Source organism: Rutidosis leptorrhynchoides, chromosome 8 (assembly GCF_046630445.1).
Source record: "Rutidosis leptorrhynchoides isolate AG116_Rl617_1_P2 chromosome 8, CSIRO_AGI_Rlap_v1, whole genome shotgun sequence".
In the NCBI taxonomy this organism is placed as follows: Eukaryota; Viridiplantae; Streptophyta; class Magnoliopsida; order Asterales; family Asteraceae; genus Rutidosis; species Rutidosis leptorrhynchoides.
The window spans coordinates 116590138-116604530 of NC_092340.1; the positions used below are offsets into that span (position 1 = coordinate 116590138).

A 14393-nucleotide genomic window follows, 5' to 3' on the forward strand; every position below is an offset into this window, starting at 1 on the left:
TTTGACAGCAATCCAATGACTATTTCCTGGGTTATTCTAGTATCTACTTGTCAGGCTAAGAGCGCATGACACATCCGGTCTAGTGCATATCATTGCATACATGATTGACCCAATAGCAGATGCGTACAGGACTTTCTTCATTCTCTCTTGTTCATCTTTCGTGTAGGACACTGGAATGAACTGATAAGCGTTTCTCTTTGAATAGGTACCAAACCTTTCTTAGAGTTTTCCATCTTGAACCTTTTCAAGACCTTTTCAATGTATGCACTTTGATTCAAACCTATCAGTTTCTTGTATCTATCCCTGTAGATCCCAATCCCCAAAACGTATTGTGCTTCTCCAAGATCCTTAATGGATAAGCATTTACTTAGCCAAGTTTTAACACCTTGCATTGCCAGAATATCATTTCCAAATAACAATATATCATCCACATATAGTACAAGGAACATGATAGTCCTTCCACTAGCTTTCTTGTATACACAAGCTTCATCACCATTTTTAATGAAGCCAAATTTCTTGGCCTCCTCATTAAAACGATGATTCCACATTCTAGATGATTGTTTCAATCCGTAGATTGACTTCTTTAACTTGCATACCTTTTTAGGATATTTTGGATCAACAAAACCTTCAGGCTGAACCATATAGACATCTTCCTCAAGATGTCCATTTAGGAAAGCGGTCTTAACATCCATTTGCCATATTTCATAATCATAATGAGCAGCAATGGCAAGTAATATCCTAATAGACTTTAGCATTGCCACAGGCGAAAAAGTTTCATCATAGTCAACCCTTGAGTTTGAGTGAAACCATCTGCTACAAGTCTAGCTTTATACGTATCCAAGTTTCCATGTATGTCGGTTTTCATTTTGAAAAGCCATTTACAATCAACTAGCCTTGAGCCAGTAGGTTGTTCAACAAGTTCTCAAACTTGGTTATCATACATGGATTGCATCTCAGTGTTCATGGCTTCCTGCCATTTATCTTTATCAATCCTTGATAAAGCATCTTAGTAGTTTGTTGGTTCATCCAAATCAACCACATAGCAATCATCCATGAGAAACCCATATCTCTTAGGAGGATTACTAATCCTACCAGATCCGCGAACGTCTTGTGTATTTTGATCATCCATTTGATCACTCTCAACATTTTCATGTTGAGTACTAGTGTCAACTAATTGTGTATCATTTACTTGATTTTGAACCTCTTCAAGATCTATCTTCCTTTCACTATTTCCTTCCATTAGGAACTTAGTTTCAAGGAATTCTGCCTTCCGAGCAACAAATACATTCTGCTCGGATGGATCATAGAAATAATATCCCATATCATCCTTGGGATATCCTATGAAGATACACTTCGTGAATCGAGCATTCAACTTATTAGGGACGTAACGCTTAGGATAAGCTTCACATCCCCATACCTTTAAGTATGACAGAGATGGAGGTTTTCCAAACCATATCTCATGAGGAGTTCGTTCCACTTTCTTGGTTGGGGCCATATTTAGAATACGAGCCGTGGAGCATAGACAATAACCCCAAAATGATAGAGGCAACGAGCTTCTAGCCATCATAGATCGAACCATATCCATTAGGGTTCTGTTCCTCCTTTCAGAAACTCCATTAAGTTGGGGTGTTCCAGGAGAAGTGAGTTGCGAGATAATCCCACAACTTTTAAGATGATCTTGGATAGCATCGCTTAGGTATTCACCTCCTCTATCGGTATGAAGTACCTTGATTATCTTATTGAGTTGATTTTGTACTTCGTTTTGATATTCCTTGAATGCTTCAAAAGTTTCGTCCTTGTGTCTTAATAAGTAGACATATCTGAAACGACTGAAGTCATCAATGAAAGTAACGAAGTATCTTTCACCATTCCTAGTCATGGGCTTAAAGGGTCCACATACAACCGAATGTATTAATCTCAATAAGTCTTTAGCCCTTTCATAGGTCCCTTTGAAAGGTGCTTTAGTCATTTTGCCTTGTAAACAAGATTCACATACATCAAATGAGTCAAGTTCATTTGATTTCAAAAGTCCATTCTTTTGAAGTGTATGCATTCGATTCTTGTTTATGTGACCAAGGCGACAATGCCATAAGTAGGAATCACTCAAATCCCTTTTGAGTTTCTTGGTGTTTGCATGGTATATTGAGCTATTGTATGATGTGTCATCATGAACCAATTCATAAATACCATTCGAAGGCGAAGCCTTAAAATAGAACACATTATTTAAAGAAACATGGATATCATCATTAATGAAATTAACATTAAAACCATATTGTTTCAAACGGGATACAGAAATAATGTTTCGAGATAAATAGGGTGCATATAAAACATTTTTCAAAATAAGCTCCAAACCACTTGGTAGCTTCAAAACAAAGTCTCCTTGAGCTTTCACTTGCACCCTTGCTCCATTTCCCATGAAGAGACTTGTTGTTCTCGCATCTTGATCACTTCTTTTGAACCCCCGCAAAGAATTACAAATATGAGTTCCACATCATGTGTCTAATACCCATGTATTAGAAGAAGTAATACTAAGCTCAATGTATACCATGTATACATTACCAGAGATTTGCCCTGCATCCCTCTTTTCTTTCAACTCCTTCAGGTAGACCGGGCAGTTGCATTTCCAGTGACCCATTTCACCGCAACCGAAGCACGGATCTTCCTTGGGGTTAGCTTTACCGGCAACCTTTTGCTTCTTGTTGTTGTTGGTTGGGGTAACCATCTTCCCCTTTCCCTTTCCATTGCCTTGGTAGGCGGGTCCTTTCCTCTTAGCCGCCTTCAGCTTAGAAGTGTTATTGTTTTTGGACCCGCCTTCATTGATCATAAACATGGGTGAAGCCCTTTTACCCATGCTCGCTTCGGCCATCTTTAACATGGCATGTAATTCACCAATGCTCTTATCCCATCCATTCATGTTGTAATTCATTACAAATGTGTCAAACCTCTTTGACAAGGAATTAAGGATAAGGTCCGTGGCTAATTCGCAGTTTAGACGGTTCGCTCGATCAATTAGGCTTTTCATCTTAAGGACATAAGATGAAACGGATTGGGAGTCGTCCATCCGACATGCATGAAGCGCTCGGACCGTTTCAAAGCGCTCGACACGAGCTTATTAAAGGAACATCTCCTTCAACTGTGTGATCATGTCATATGCACTATGATGCTCAAAATCCTTTTGGAGTTCTGGTATCATAGTCCCAAGCATGAGGCAAGAAACTTGCACCGAATCGGTGCAATATTTCTCCCAATAAGCCATGCCTTCTGTATCATCCTTGTCCGGTTGATCAGGAATGGGGTCTTCCAACACATACGCCCTATCCTCTAGTTTGAGGACAATTCTTAGATTGTGGAACCAATCCATGAAGTTCGTATGGTTGAGTTTTTCCTTTTCGAGGATTGACCTCAATGATAGGTTGTTAAAGTTGATAGGTGCGTTTGGAATGTTGTTGTTGTTATTGGCGGCCATCTACAAAATTTAACAAAGTTGTTTAAGTATCAATTTTAATTTAACAATCAATACCCTTTAAATCCAATTGATATTTATTAAATTTTAGAATCCAATGGTAAACCAAATTTCGGTTAGGTGACCTTTATCCCGTCATTTGATTTAGCTAGGTAGTCATTATATGACAATTGCAATCCTTTTGCAACTTCTAAGTTATGGAATCATGCAATCCTTTTGCATGGCATATTTATTCCATCAACGCCAATTTGTTCCTCATGCTTCGGTAACCCTAAGTTCATGATTCCCAAATCAAGTCGTCCAACTTATGTAAACGTGTAAATTTAACATACAAGTGGTTAGGTGACCTTTATCCCACAAGCATGCGAAATTCACCTTAATCATATTAGTTTGCTCATAACGGTTAGGTGACCTTTATCCCATTATGAGTTCCCTAATATTTTTAAGTGTCACACAAAAGGATGGTGTTTAACTTGTTTGCCTTGTGGATTAAGGGATTTTAAGTTTTCATTAACTCTAGTTTGAGAAAACTTTTATGTCATACACCAACATGCATTTAGTGTATGGTTCATTTGAAATCCATTTTCATGTCTTGTAATTAAGCCAATTACTTGATATAAACCATTTTATATGTGTGATCCTTTTAGTGTTCTTAATAACCATTTATTAATGTCTTTTTGCCATTTCAATTTAACCATTTAAATTGTCATTTTGCATGTCGTTAATAATGTCAAATTTAACCAATTAAATAGTCATCTTGCTTGTTGTTAACTTGTTGTAGCAACGAAACATACAAACACAATAAACAACCATGCATGCAAAACAAATATGTTCACAATTAAGCCAATTTGGTAGACATTTGTTTAGCCGAAAACAAATGCCACCGGTTAAGGGTTATAACACAAAGTAGGAGATTTCAAATCTCCCACTTAATCTTGCATCTTCCTTGTCTTCATCTTGCATCTTCATTTTTACAAAATATATCCTAATACATTTTTCTAAAAAATGAAAATACAACCTAATCTATTTTACATGCCAAATATAAAATAAATTACATAACTAAAATTAATATTACATACCAAATGAGTAATTAATATTACAAACCAAATTGAATGAATATTACAACCATATTAAGAGATTAACAAATCAACCAAACAAACATTCATTCAAACACAAGGTCATGCAACAAATATTAACCAAATGGCAAGTCCAAAACCACATTTGGAACCCCTTAGAATTCAGCCAACATCATAAACCTACCCAAACCCGAACATTTTTACATTCTACTTTCATGCATGTTAATAGAATGCAAAGTTGGTGGGTTTTAAAGACCATATATAAGAAGCATATTTCATAGACCTCGGCTCTAGATACCATTGATGGAGTTCAACATGACAACATGTTCTTAGAGTATACATAATCACAAAACCATTTTCATGATAGTTAAAGAAAGCGGAAGCATGAAAGTTTATAAAACCAAGTGTATATGTTAAACCATTCTAAATGAATTCCATTTAGTTATCAAGTCTTGAACATATGCTTACATATAAGAATAAGGGGAGAAGATTCATACCTCCTCAAGCTAGTTGAGGGTTGTTTTCAAATGAGCAAGATGATGATGAAGATGATGAAGAATGGAGCTTCAAAATGATGAAACCTCAAGGAGAAATACCCAAGCTATTAACCCAACACCCTTGCTATTGGTTAGGATTTATGTGACACTTGAAACTAGCATGCAAAAACCAAATTATGATCCCTCTTTTGCTCCTAAATAGCCACGGCCAGCAGCACAGTTTTTGGAGAGTTTTCTTTGCAATTTTTCAAATGTATTTGCATGTAAGAGTCAAGATTACTTGGTAGAAGAGACTAGTCTTGCACTTAGGGAAGTGTGTATATAGAAAGTAACAAAAGCAAGCATGGGTTGTCTCCTAGGAGTCCCAAAATTCTGCCCACTTCTTATAATAATAACAATGTTTCAATATATATATAAACTTGATATATATATATATATATATTTTATAAACTTTTTATAAAATATAACACAATATAATTATTTAAACCTATAAATAATTAAATATAAATTATCCAAATAATTTATCTCAAGTGATAATATTTTAGAAAACCGATTTTCTAAAGTTCAAGTGTCACGTATTTATTTAACGATCCAATCGTTGAGATTAAATACATATAGAGTGTCGGTAAGCTTGTTATTGGGTATGACCCGACTTGGATCATAACACATTAGCCACCTTAATTTAATATGTCTCTCGGGCATACGAAATACCTTCAGATAGTCAGTAACTTTACTTGGCTGATCAACCTTCGAAAGCAGAGCAATAATAGTGTGATTGAGCTCCTTAAGTAACTGGCCATTTTTAAAAAAATCTTTAACCGCTATACACACGTCCTCTTCGATAATATTCCACGTTTTCTTAAAAAATACCGCAGAATACCCATCGGGCCCAGGGGCCTTAACATTACCGATATTAAATATGGCCTCTTTTATCTCTGCGTTAGTAACCTTTCAAATCATGTATGGAGCTTTATCACTATTGATTTTAGCATGGAACATATCTTCAGGGTTCTGAATACGCTCACAATTAGGACTCGATCCCAGGAAATCTTCATAATGCTTCACAAAGATGTCAGGAACTTGATCACCTTCCACCATCATATTATTAGTGTTCATAACAGTATGAATATGATTTCTGTTCGTACGACCTTTAACCACTTTGTGAAAATAACTTGTGTTATTATCCCCAGCTCGTAACCATTCCACTTTGGCCTTTTGTTTAAGAAAATGTTCTTCCTCAAGACACACTTCATTGAACCGTGATAGAACCAGTCTCTCCTGATTACGAATATCCAGGTTATGAGGCTGTTGGTCCAGCTCAATCTGAATTTCATCAAGCTGTTTGCGCAACTCAGCCACCCTTTCATGAATATTTCCTTTGCTCCACATGAGTTTTCGAACAGGTGATTTTAGCCAACGCAAGCGCTTAACTACCCAAAACATCATATGACCTTCTACATCCTTATTCCACCCATCCAAAAAGATATCATAAAACTTATCATTATCAACAACATAATTACTTATCTTGAAAGGTTTCGGCTTGTTCACCCTTAGTTGTTCAATCTCAAGAACTGCCGGAGCATGATCAGAGATCCGATAGGGCTGGAATATAACAAAAGCATCATTAAAATGGGAGATGAATTCCTCATTCGCCATAACCCTATCGATTTTTTTCATCACTCATGTACCATCACGTGGTTTTTGATTTCATGCATAATGCAGACCCGAATAGTTAACATCTTCCATTTGAAGTTCCTCGACACATTAATTGAATTCGCGCATAGCGATCGTAAATTTAGAAGACCCTGATGTAGTATCCTCCAGACTAAGAGAAGCATTAAAGTCCCCTAAAATAACCCAAGGTTTTTGACGAACGAAGCTTTTATGCATTATCAAGTCTCGCCACAGATCTCTCCTGGCAGCATAATGGTTGGCTGTATACACAAAAGACACAAAGAATTGCTTGTCATCAGCAAGCAATTTCGCCACACAATGCATTACTTGCTTAGCGACATTAACTACCATAAGATTGACGATTGTAGAATCCCATCCTAAGATGATTCGGGTACCCTTATAACAAACATTATTATTTGAAGTCCAACTCCACCTTGGGAAAACTGCATTGCAAATACTATTCAAACGATCTAAAGAAACATGTGACTCTAAAATTGCACAAATACTCAATCGATTACCAACTACAACTTCTTGAACCTCGTTTTGTTTAGGAATTCGGTTCAAACCCCGTATGTTCTATGAAGCAATATTAACCATTTAAACCCATCAAACCTGGAGTGCTTGCCCCCTCAGAAAGTTTTGTCTTTTCACGTCATGCATCTTTCCATCATTAATTATGTCATTTTCGCTTAGCTCATCACGTAGCTCTAATTTGATTGTTTCATTATCTTCGTCCTGTAAGCCACTCAGCATATCATAAGGATTATTAACTTCTACTTCTCCACTTTCAACACTTTTACTTGTGCCGATATGTTCCTGCTCAGTATTCTTATTAGTATTGCTTGCTGAAGGTTTTAGAATTGGTTTATAGATCAATTTTGGCTTTTGTTTCCCCATAACAAATCCAGTACGCAATTCCTTGTTAGCATTGTTGTTTGATCCTTTCTTATTCACCAACTGGAAGCCATCATCTTGTAAGGCTTTATTTGTATCTATTATTGGTATGTTCTTAGGACATTGGATATCCTTATGACCAAAAATCTTACATCTCGCACATCTCGGTGGTTTCCATTCGTATTCTATTTTAACCATGTCCATCACAACTTTCTTACCATCCGAGCAAGGAGTAGCTATATTCAGCGATTCACGCATATCATTTTCAGCTGAAATTTCAATCATGGCCCTAGCATAATTGGGACGCCCCCACGATTCCATGCACATCGTGCTAGTATACGAGTCTAACAACATAGGTTTCCCAATCTTAGATGCTATCATACTTAGCCCTTCTTCCGTGAAACAGCTAATGGAACATCATACATTTTCACCCATACTGGAACTCTAGTAAGGTATTCCTTGGTTAACGAAATATCCATAGTCCATTTATTCAGAATAATAGGGATGCCACGTATCATCCACGGGCCATTTTCTAACACTTCTAATAACCCCTCATTCGAATCAAACTTGAAAAAATAGAACCCTTTCGAATTCATCATTACCTTTTCCAAACCATACTTTTTCCATACATTAATAACATAATTATTCACAATCGGAAAAGCTAATCACTTACCAATAAAGTATCCATATAAAGTATTCAAGTACCTCTTCTCAGCTTCCTTGACGGATGCTAATGGAATCATCACATCAATGCCATCATTAAGTTTTTCAAATTGTGGAATGAACCAAAATTAACTGTTCTATTCATGTTTGTTCCACATGCTGCATGCAAGTATGATTTTTGTATGGCAGGAATTGCATGAGCAACATTTAGGTTAGTATTCACTTCATCCTCGTTCAATGTCGGATTCACCACAGTGGTTATTTTACCTTTGATTACACTAGGGTTATCAATGTTTGGAGTTACCTTTGTTTGAACCCTAACGTTTGTCTCCTCTTCTTCATCTGACGAAGATTCATCTACCGTATGGATACTCACTCAATCGTCCAGATCTTAAGAATTCAGCTTTGTATCTTCGTTAGCCTTCTCATGAACATCAGCATGTCCCTTACAAACAACACTCTCCTCTTCAATAGCCCGCTTAGATGTTGCATCATCTACGACATCAATCTTTTCCTCATCCCCAATGGTGCGGCTACGAAGAACTTTAGACACCATTTGAGGACCCTTATTTTTATTGTTTTTACCTCCCGAACTCTTACACATAACCACAATGGAACCATAGTGACAGATTAGCGTTCAAAAAACGATTGGAATTTTGCGTCGTGGGAAATTGCCCAAAAACTTCGGAGTAACTAGGGCAATTATTTTCCTTAAGTACAATATCCATTTATATATTTAATAACAAAGAAATTGCAATTTAAAAAAAATGGAACATGTCAGCATGACGTCATCAAAGCCCATGCATTAATGCTGATATCGGCTAAAAAGTTACGTTTTCACCCCGGTATTAAGGCCCAAAAACAAGAAAGATTCGAACTTTGTTGGCAAAATACCTACTTCTTCAGATAGAATTGAAGAACAAGTAATTACAAAGGCGGTGCAAAAAGAATCAAGAGAATCGGAGCTAAAACGAAGATTCTAGAGCGAAAACGGTGAAAGACAAGAAATCAAGTTACGATCCAGGAAAATCAGCTGACCAGGCAAGCCAAACGGCCTGCCAAACAGCCTGCCAAACGGCTTGCCTGGCTCATAAACGGCTTGCCAAATGGCTTTCCTGGCTCACAAACGGCCTGCCAACCGGCCAGGGCAAACGTGTAACATCCTCGATCGGGCGTAGCTGTAAGATTACTAAATTTCCCTTAAGTTTGTGTTGTGTTATTATATGCTTTTATTTTTATTAAATATTTATTATTATTTAATGAGATGGTTAGGACCAGTTTGTGACAAGGATCACAGAACAGGTTTGTTTATTTAATTTGGACTTCATTTGGGTTGCCAAATGATGTACGAAAGATATCAGATAACAGATATATACCCGTGTGTTGCACAGTGTAGGAATTAAACCCAATTATGATCACTAGACAGCTCATTTCTTGCACTTTCCAGATTATTCCCAACACACACCGTACTTTCACTCTCACCTACATCAAAACCCTAATCTTGAATCCTTGTTCTTGAGCTCAAATCTTTTACATCTTTGTGTTCTTTGTGATTTACTGATTCTAACAAGGTAAGAATCACAAGTTTTCATGCTTTAATCTTTGAGAAAATTGGGTTTTGTGTAAAGTTTTACAAAGTGAGTAATTTGGGTCAAAGTGGTTAGATTTGATGTTGTTTGAGTCCAAATCTTGTGAGTTTATGTTTCTACATGTTTAGTGTCTTTGATTTGGTCAGTTTTGAGGTCGTAATCGAGCTCTAGAGCAAGAATTGGATGAAACCCGTCACTTTATCTTCAGCTTCTGCAGATAAACACAGTCGGCCGAGTGTCTCCTGACACTCGACCGACCGACCGACTCGACCATCGACTGTGTGTGTATGACCCACGGCCGAGTGTGTCTGTGAGAGACCATAGACCGAGTGACTAGACACTCGGCCGAGTGAGTGTAGACAGTCGACTGACTGTCTATGACAGTCGACTGAGTGTCTTTGGCAGTGAAATATTTTTCTAAGTGTTGATTTTTAGCCGTTATGCTGCCCGTTTGTATTTTGATGTTCAGGATGTAAATTTTGAAAGTGCACAAGTGTTAAGCAAAAAATTTTAGCGGACGCTTTTTGATACAAAAATTTCTGTACTGTGTTATTTGATGTTAATGGGCAGTAACTAACTTGATTTGCCTTATGTTCAGGTGATAAAGATAAAGAAGCTGCTCAGTAGTAGATTATCTGAGCTGGTTGCTGGTATTTGGTGAGTGGGACTAACTGAAGAACATAGTATAGAGTAGCATGTTATATTATGATTGCCATGCTTGTTAGCTATACTTACTGATACAGTTAGTTAGTACATTGTGATGACTGCATGTTGGTTAATGCTTGTCTGCTAGAGCCCAGTGCGTCCCTATTGTGTGGTGGCCTCGATATGAGAGATCAACCTGCGGGTTAGGTTCCTCATGTGGTGGCCTAGACAATCGTGGTGTATATATATGTGAATGACGCATCCGTCACGTGTGGATTATATATATACAACACGGTGGGGGAGGAACTTCTGTTAAGCCCCAGTCTGATCAGCTAGTGGTTAATGGTTTAGCCGAGCTGCCAGAATCTCTGTAGACGGCACTTGGGATATGTTTGTGTGTTAGATTTTGTGACATGATTAGTATTACAGTTCCTGTATACTATTGCCTGTAGTTAGTTGTACTCAATTAGCTTCATGCTAAATCCCTTTCATCTCCTCCCTGCAGGTTGTAGCTTTATAGATATTGCTTTTGAGGGAGAAGACGGGCATGCCAATGTTATGTTTGACAATGTTTAACTCTGATGAAGTCTTTTATCATATGAATTGTGTTCTTTTGTAAACTGAATGTAATTACGTCTCTTTCATTTAAAACATATATTTTGTTATGATCACGTGACACTGTTAAAGTGTATTTGGTAATTAATAAATAAATGCTTCCGCTACGTATAAAAAAAATATCGGTGTCACAAAATGGCCATTGCAAACGGATTGGCTTGGTAAACGACCCCTGCAAACGGCTTGTCAAACGGCCTGCCAGCCGTTTGAAGGGAAAAATTTATCTTATTTAAAGGGTCTTTCTCATTCATTCCAACACACACTTCAATTCACTTCTTTCTCTCTCTTGTACAATATTAATCATACTTTCAAGGTCTTCGACTCCGTGTGGGAAACCTAGTACCCGGAGAAGAGCGCCGAAGATTGTATTAGGAGCGGTCTGGAGTCTTGAAGTTGTCACTTTTGTATTCGAAACTCGTTTAATCTATTGGTACTTCTATCCTTTATCTTTATATAATGTCTTCTATCATTATGTTCTGTGATATTGTTGCCATGATTAGCGAGTAGTTATCTTTAGTGTATGCTATGATGTAAGCAGCTATAATGCCGAAATAATGTTATGGTTTGTGTATGTCATTGAAATGCTTCCCGATTATGCTTTAAACTCAATCGCTTTTCCAACTAATAGAACGTAGTTATTGGCTCTATTATTAGGAAGTCGCGAACCCCGATTTAGAGTACACTATCTGTGTCACCCCTTGGTAAGAGAAGTCTATCGGATACAACGTAAGATCGACTGAGGCACACCGGTTGTAGTAAGTCTATCGAGCTTTGGATTCCGACTAAGGAATTTTTCGTAGTGAAACATCTGACTAGACCCTTAGTACATTGTCAGTCTCAGACCATGCTAGTGTAGTCACCAAGCATATCAACTTCATACGTGCATGCTGAAGCACATCGGTTGTTGTAAGCTATACCTCTGCTAAGTAAAGCCATGGAACACGGTCAGTGTTGATTAGTACACTGCACCATAACGCAGTCTCAAGCATTGCACCCCACTTGAGGGATTCTTGGTTAATTAAGGAACTGTTTGTTTAGACACATAAAGGATTGGACCGTTAGGATAACCGAACGTGTTCATGGAAGTCAGCTTGACTTGGCCATGGTGTTCTTTATGGTTGAACTCTTTTTAAGGGCCTAACTATATTTTAAGACCAATCATTAACGAAAGCATTGAAACACATCACATCTCTCGGATATGGTAAACCATATATTCTATTATGCTTAAGAAAGTTGATAATGCTAAAAACGAACATATATTTCATAGCATTATCCTTCAAGAAAGACAAGCTTTTAGTTGCAATTGTTCTATTTGCAAGTAATATTCGTTTAAATAATAAAAGGTGAAGACAAAAGACAGATTCGACGATTTGAAGACGCAAATGACCAAAAAGCTCAAATGTATAAGATACAATTCAAGTGGTTCAAATTATTGATGAGAAACGTCTAAAAATGACAAGAGTACAAGTCGCAAAATGCAAAGTACAAGATATCTAAGCGTACAAAAAGGCGTTCGAAAATCCGGAACCAAGACATGAACCAACTATCAACGCGCAACTCCAAGGACCTCAACATCAAACAGGGTCGCCATGTGGTCAGACTTATCATATCCATGAGAGGATCTGTCTCGTACAATGGGGGGCACCGTGCAAATTAGCTTATAAGACTAATAAATCAGATCCCCAGAAAGGATAATCTCCTTAAAGATTAAAAATCAGCTTTTAAGCCTGATATTACTCAATCCTTGAGATTGAACTTAAAGATTGAGAATTCAAACTCATGGAATTCGATGATATCTAAATTCGAGCTTGAACGAGAAAATATTTTGATCAAATTAAAACTGATTTTTTTTTTCTGAAAACCTATTTTCAATGCGTTCATTACCATTGAACGTAAAATCCTAAGAATTCACCGAAATTCACTAGGTCACCTGAACCAAATCGGGTGTCAACCGTAAGAACGGTGGTTGCATAGCATGGTCGAAGACGGGACCTTGTGCCAGACCGAAAAACTATAGGGTGATCTTTACTATTGCTCCTACAAAGGATAGTAATTGTATCCAACACGATATAGACCATAATCAAAAGCATGTCATTAGACATTGCCTTAACAGTTGCTTGTTCAACGCTTTCCTTTACAACCGGACGGTTGTTTACCGAAAGGTAATATACGGAGCAAGTATACTGGATGTGTTGCTTTCCTAATACAAGGTTAGCAAGTGGGTGACACAAAACCGCAAGTTTTGAGCTAAAATTTTCAAAACTGAAACCCACAAAACCCACAAAAACATTTTGCAAACACCGGTGAAGGGTTATTCCGGAAAACTTATCTAGGGTAAAAGCTAGATTGAATTTTCTAAAGATCAAATGTTTTCATAAAGATCCAATTTCCTTAAAGGATCTAAATTTTCATAGTCATGTGGGACTGTAAACCACATTGTTACTATCATTATTCATACCGCCGTATAAAAATCACTAATGTACAAAGTGTGAAGAATAAAGAAGTGATTCTAGTAAAGTTTTATTCAAGTTCTATATTGCTTGAGGACAAGAAACGCTCAAGTGTGCGAATATTTGATAATGCTAAAAACGAACATATATTTCATAGCATTATCCTTCAAGAAAGACAAGCTTTTAGTTGCAATTGTTCTATTTACAAATAATATTCTTTTAAATAATAAAAGGTGAAGACAAAAGACAGATTCGACGATTTGAAGACGCAAATGACTAAAAAGCTCAAATGTACAAGATACAATTCAAGTGGTTCAAATTATTGATGAGAAACGTCTAAAAATGACAAGAGTACAAGCTGCAAAATGCAAAGTACAAGATATCTAAGCGTACAAAAATGCGTTCGAAAATCTGGAACCAAGACATGAACCAACTATCAACGCTCAACTCAACGGACCTGAAATTACAAGTCAACTATGCACAAGAATATAATATAATATATAATTAATTATATATAATATTATATATTATAAATAATCAGTAGCCCACATTTAATTCATTTGGTGAGCTGGAATCCAAAGCTCCACGACTGCGGAGCTGTGAGGAAGAAAAGTACCACACTCGCGGATCTGTACAGTTCAAAGTGGGCCTATAAAAGGCCGCGCATTCTGCCGATTTCATTAAACCTTTTTCTACTTCAATCTCTCAATCTATATTTATATTTTCTAATTATAATTTTAATTTAAGCTTAATAATAATAAGGTTATTGTAGCGAATGTTTTAAGGTTTTGTAAGTTGAAACTCTGTCCGTGTAACACTACGCGATT

General features: G+C 37.0%; 1 protein-coding gene across 1 annotated transcript; it reads right to left on the minus strand.

The window, feature by feature from the left end:
* Positions 1–6800: 6800 nt before the first annotated feature.
* On the minus strand, positions 6801–7985 carry LOC139863767 (uncharacterized). The gene is made up of 2 exons (XM_071852374.1): positions 7323–7985; positions 6801–7196 (listed from the first exon to the last, which is right to left on the minus strand). Exons 1-2 carry the CDS (start codon positions 7983–7985, stop codon positions 6801–6803), a joined length of 1059 nt encoding a protein of 352 aa, XP_071708475.1.
* Between the last annotated feature and the right edge of the window lie 6408 nt (positions 7986–14393).

Excerpts from the sequence above, each read along its gene's own strand:
- LOC139863767 (XM_071852374.1), bottom strand. The coding sequence starts at position 7,985 with ATGATAGCATCTAAGATTGGGAAACCTATGTTGTTAGACTCGTATACT. Across the intron at positions 7,197-7,322 it reads TGAGGGGGCAAGCACTCCAG|TCACATGTTTCTTTAGATCG; the intron begins GTTTGATGGGTT and ends GCAATTTTAGAG.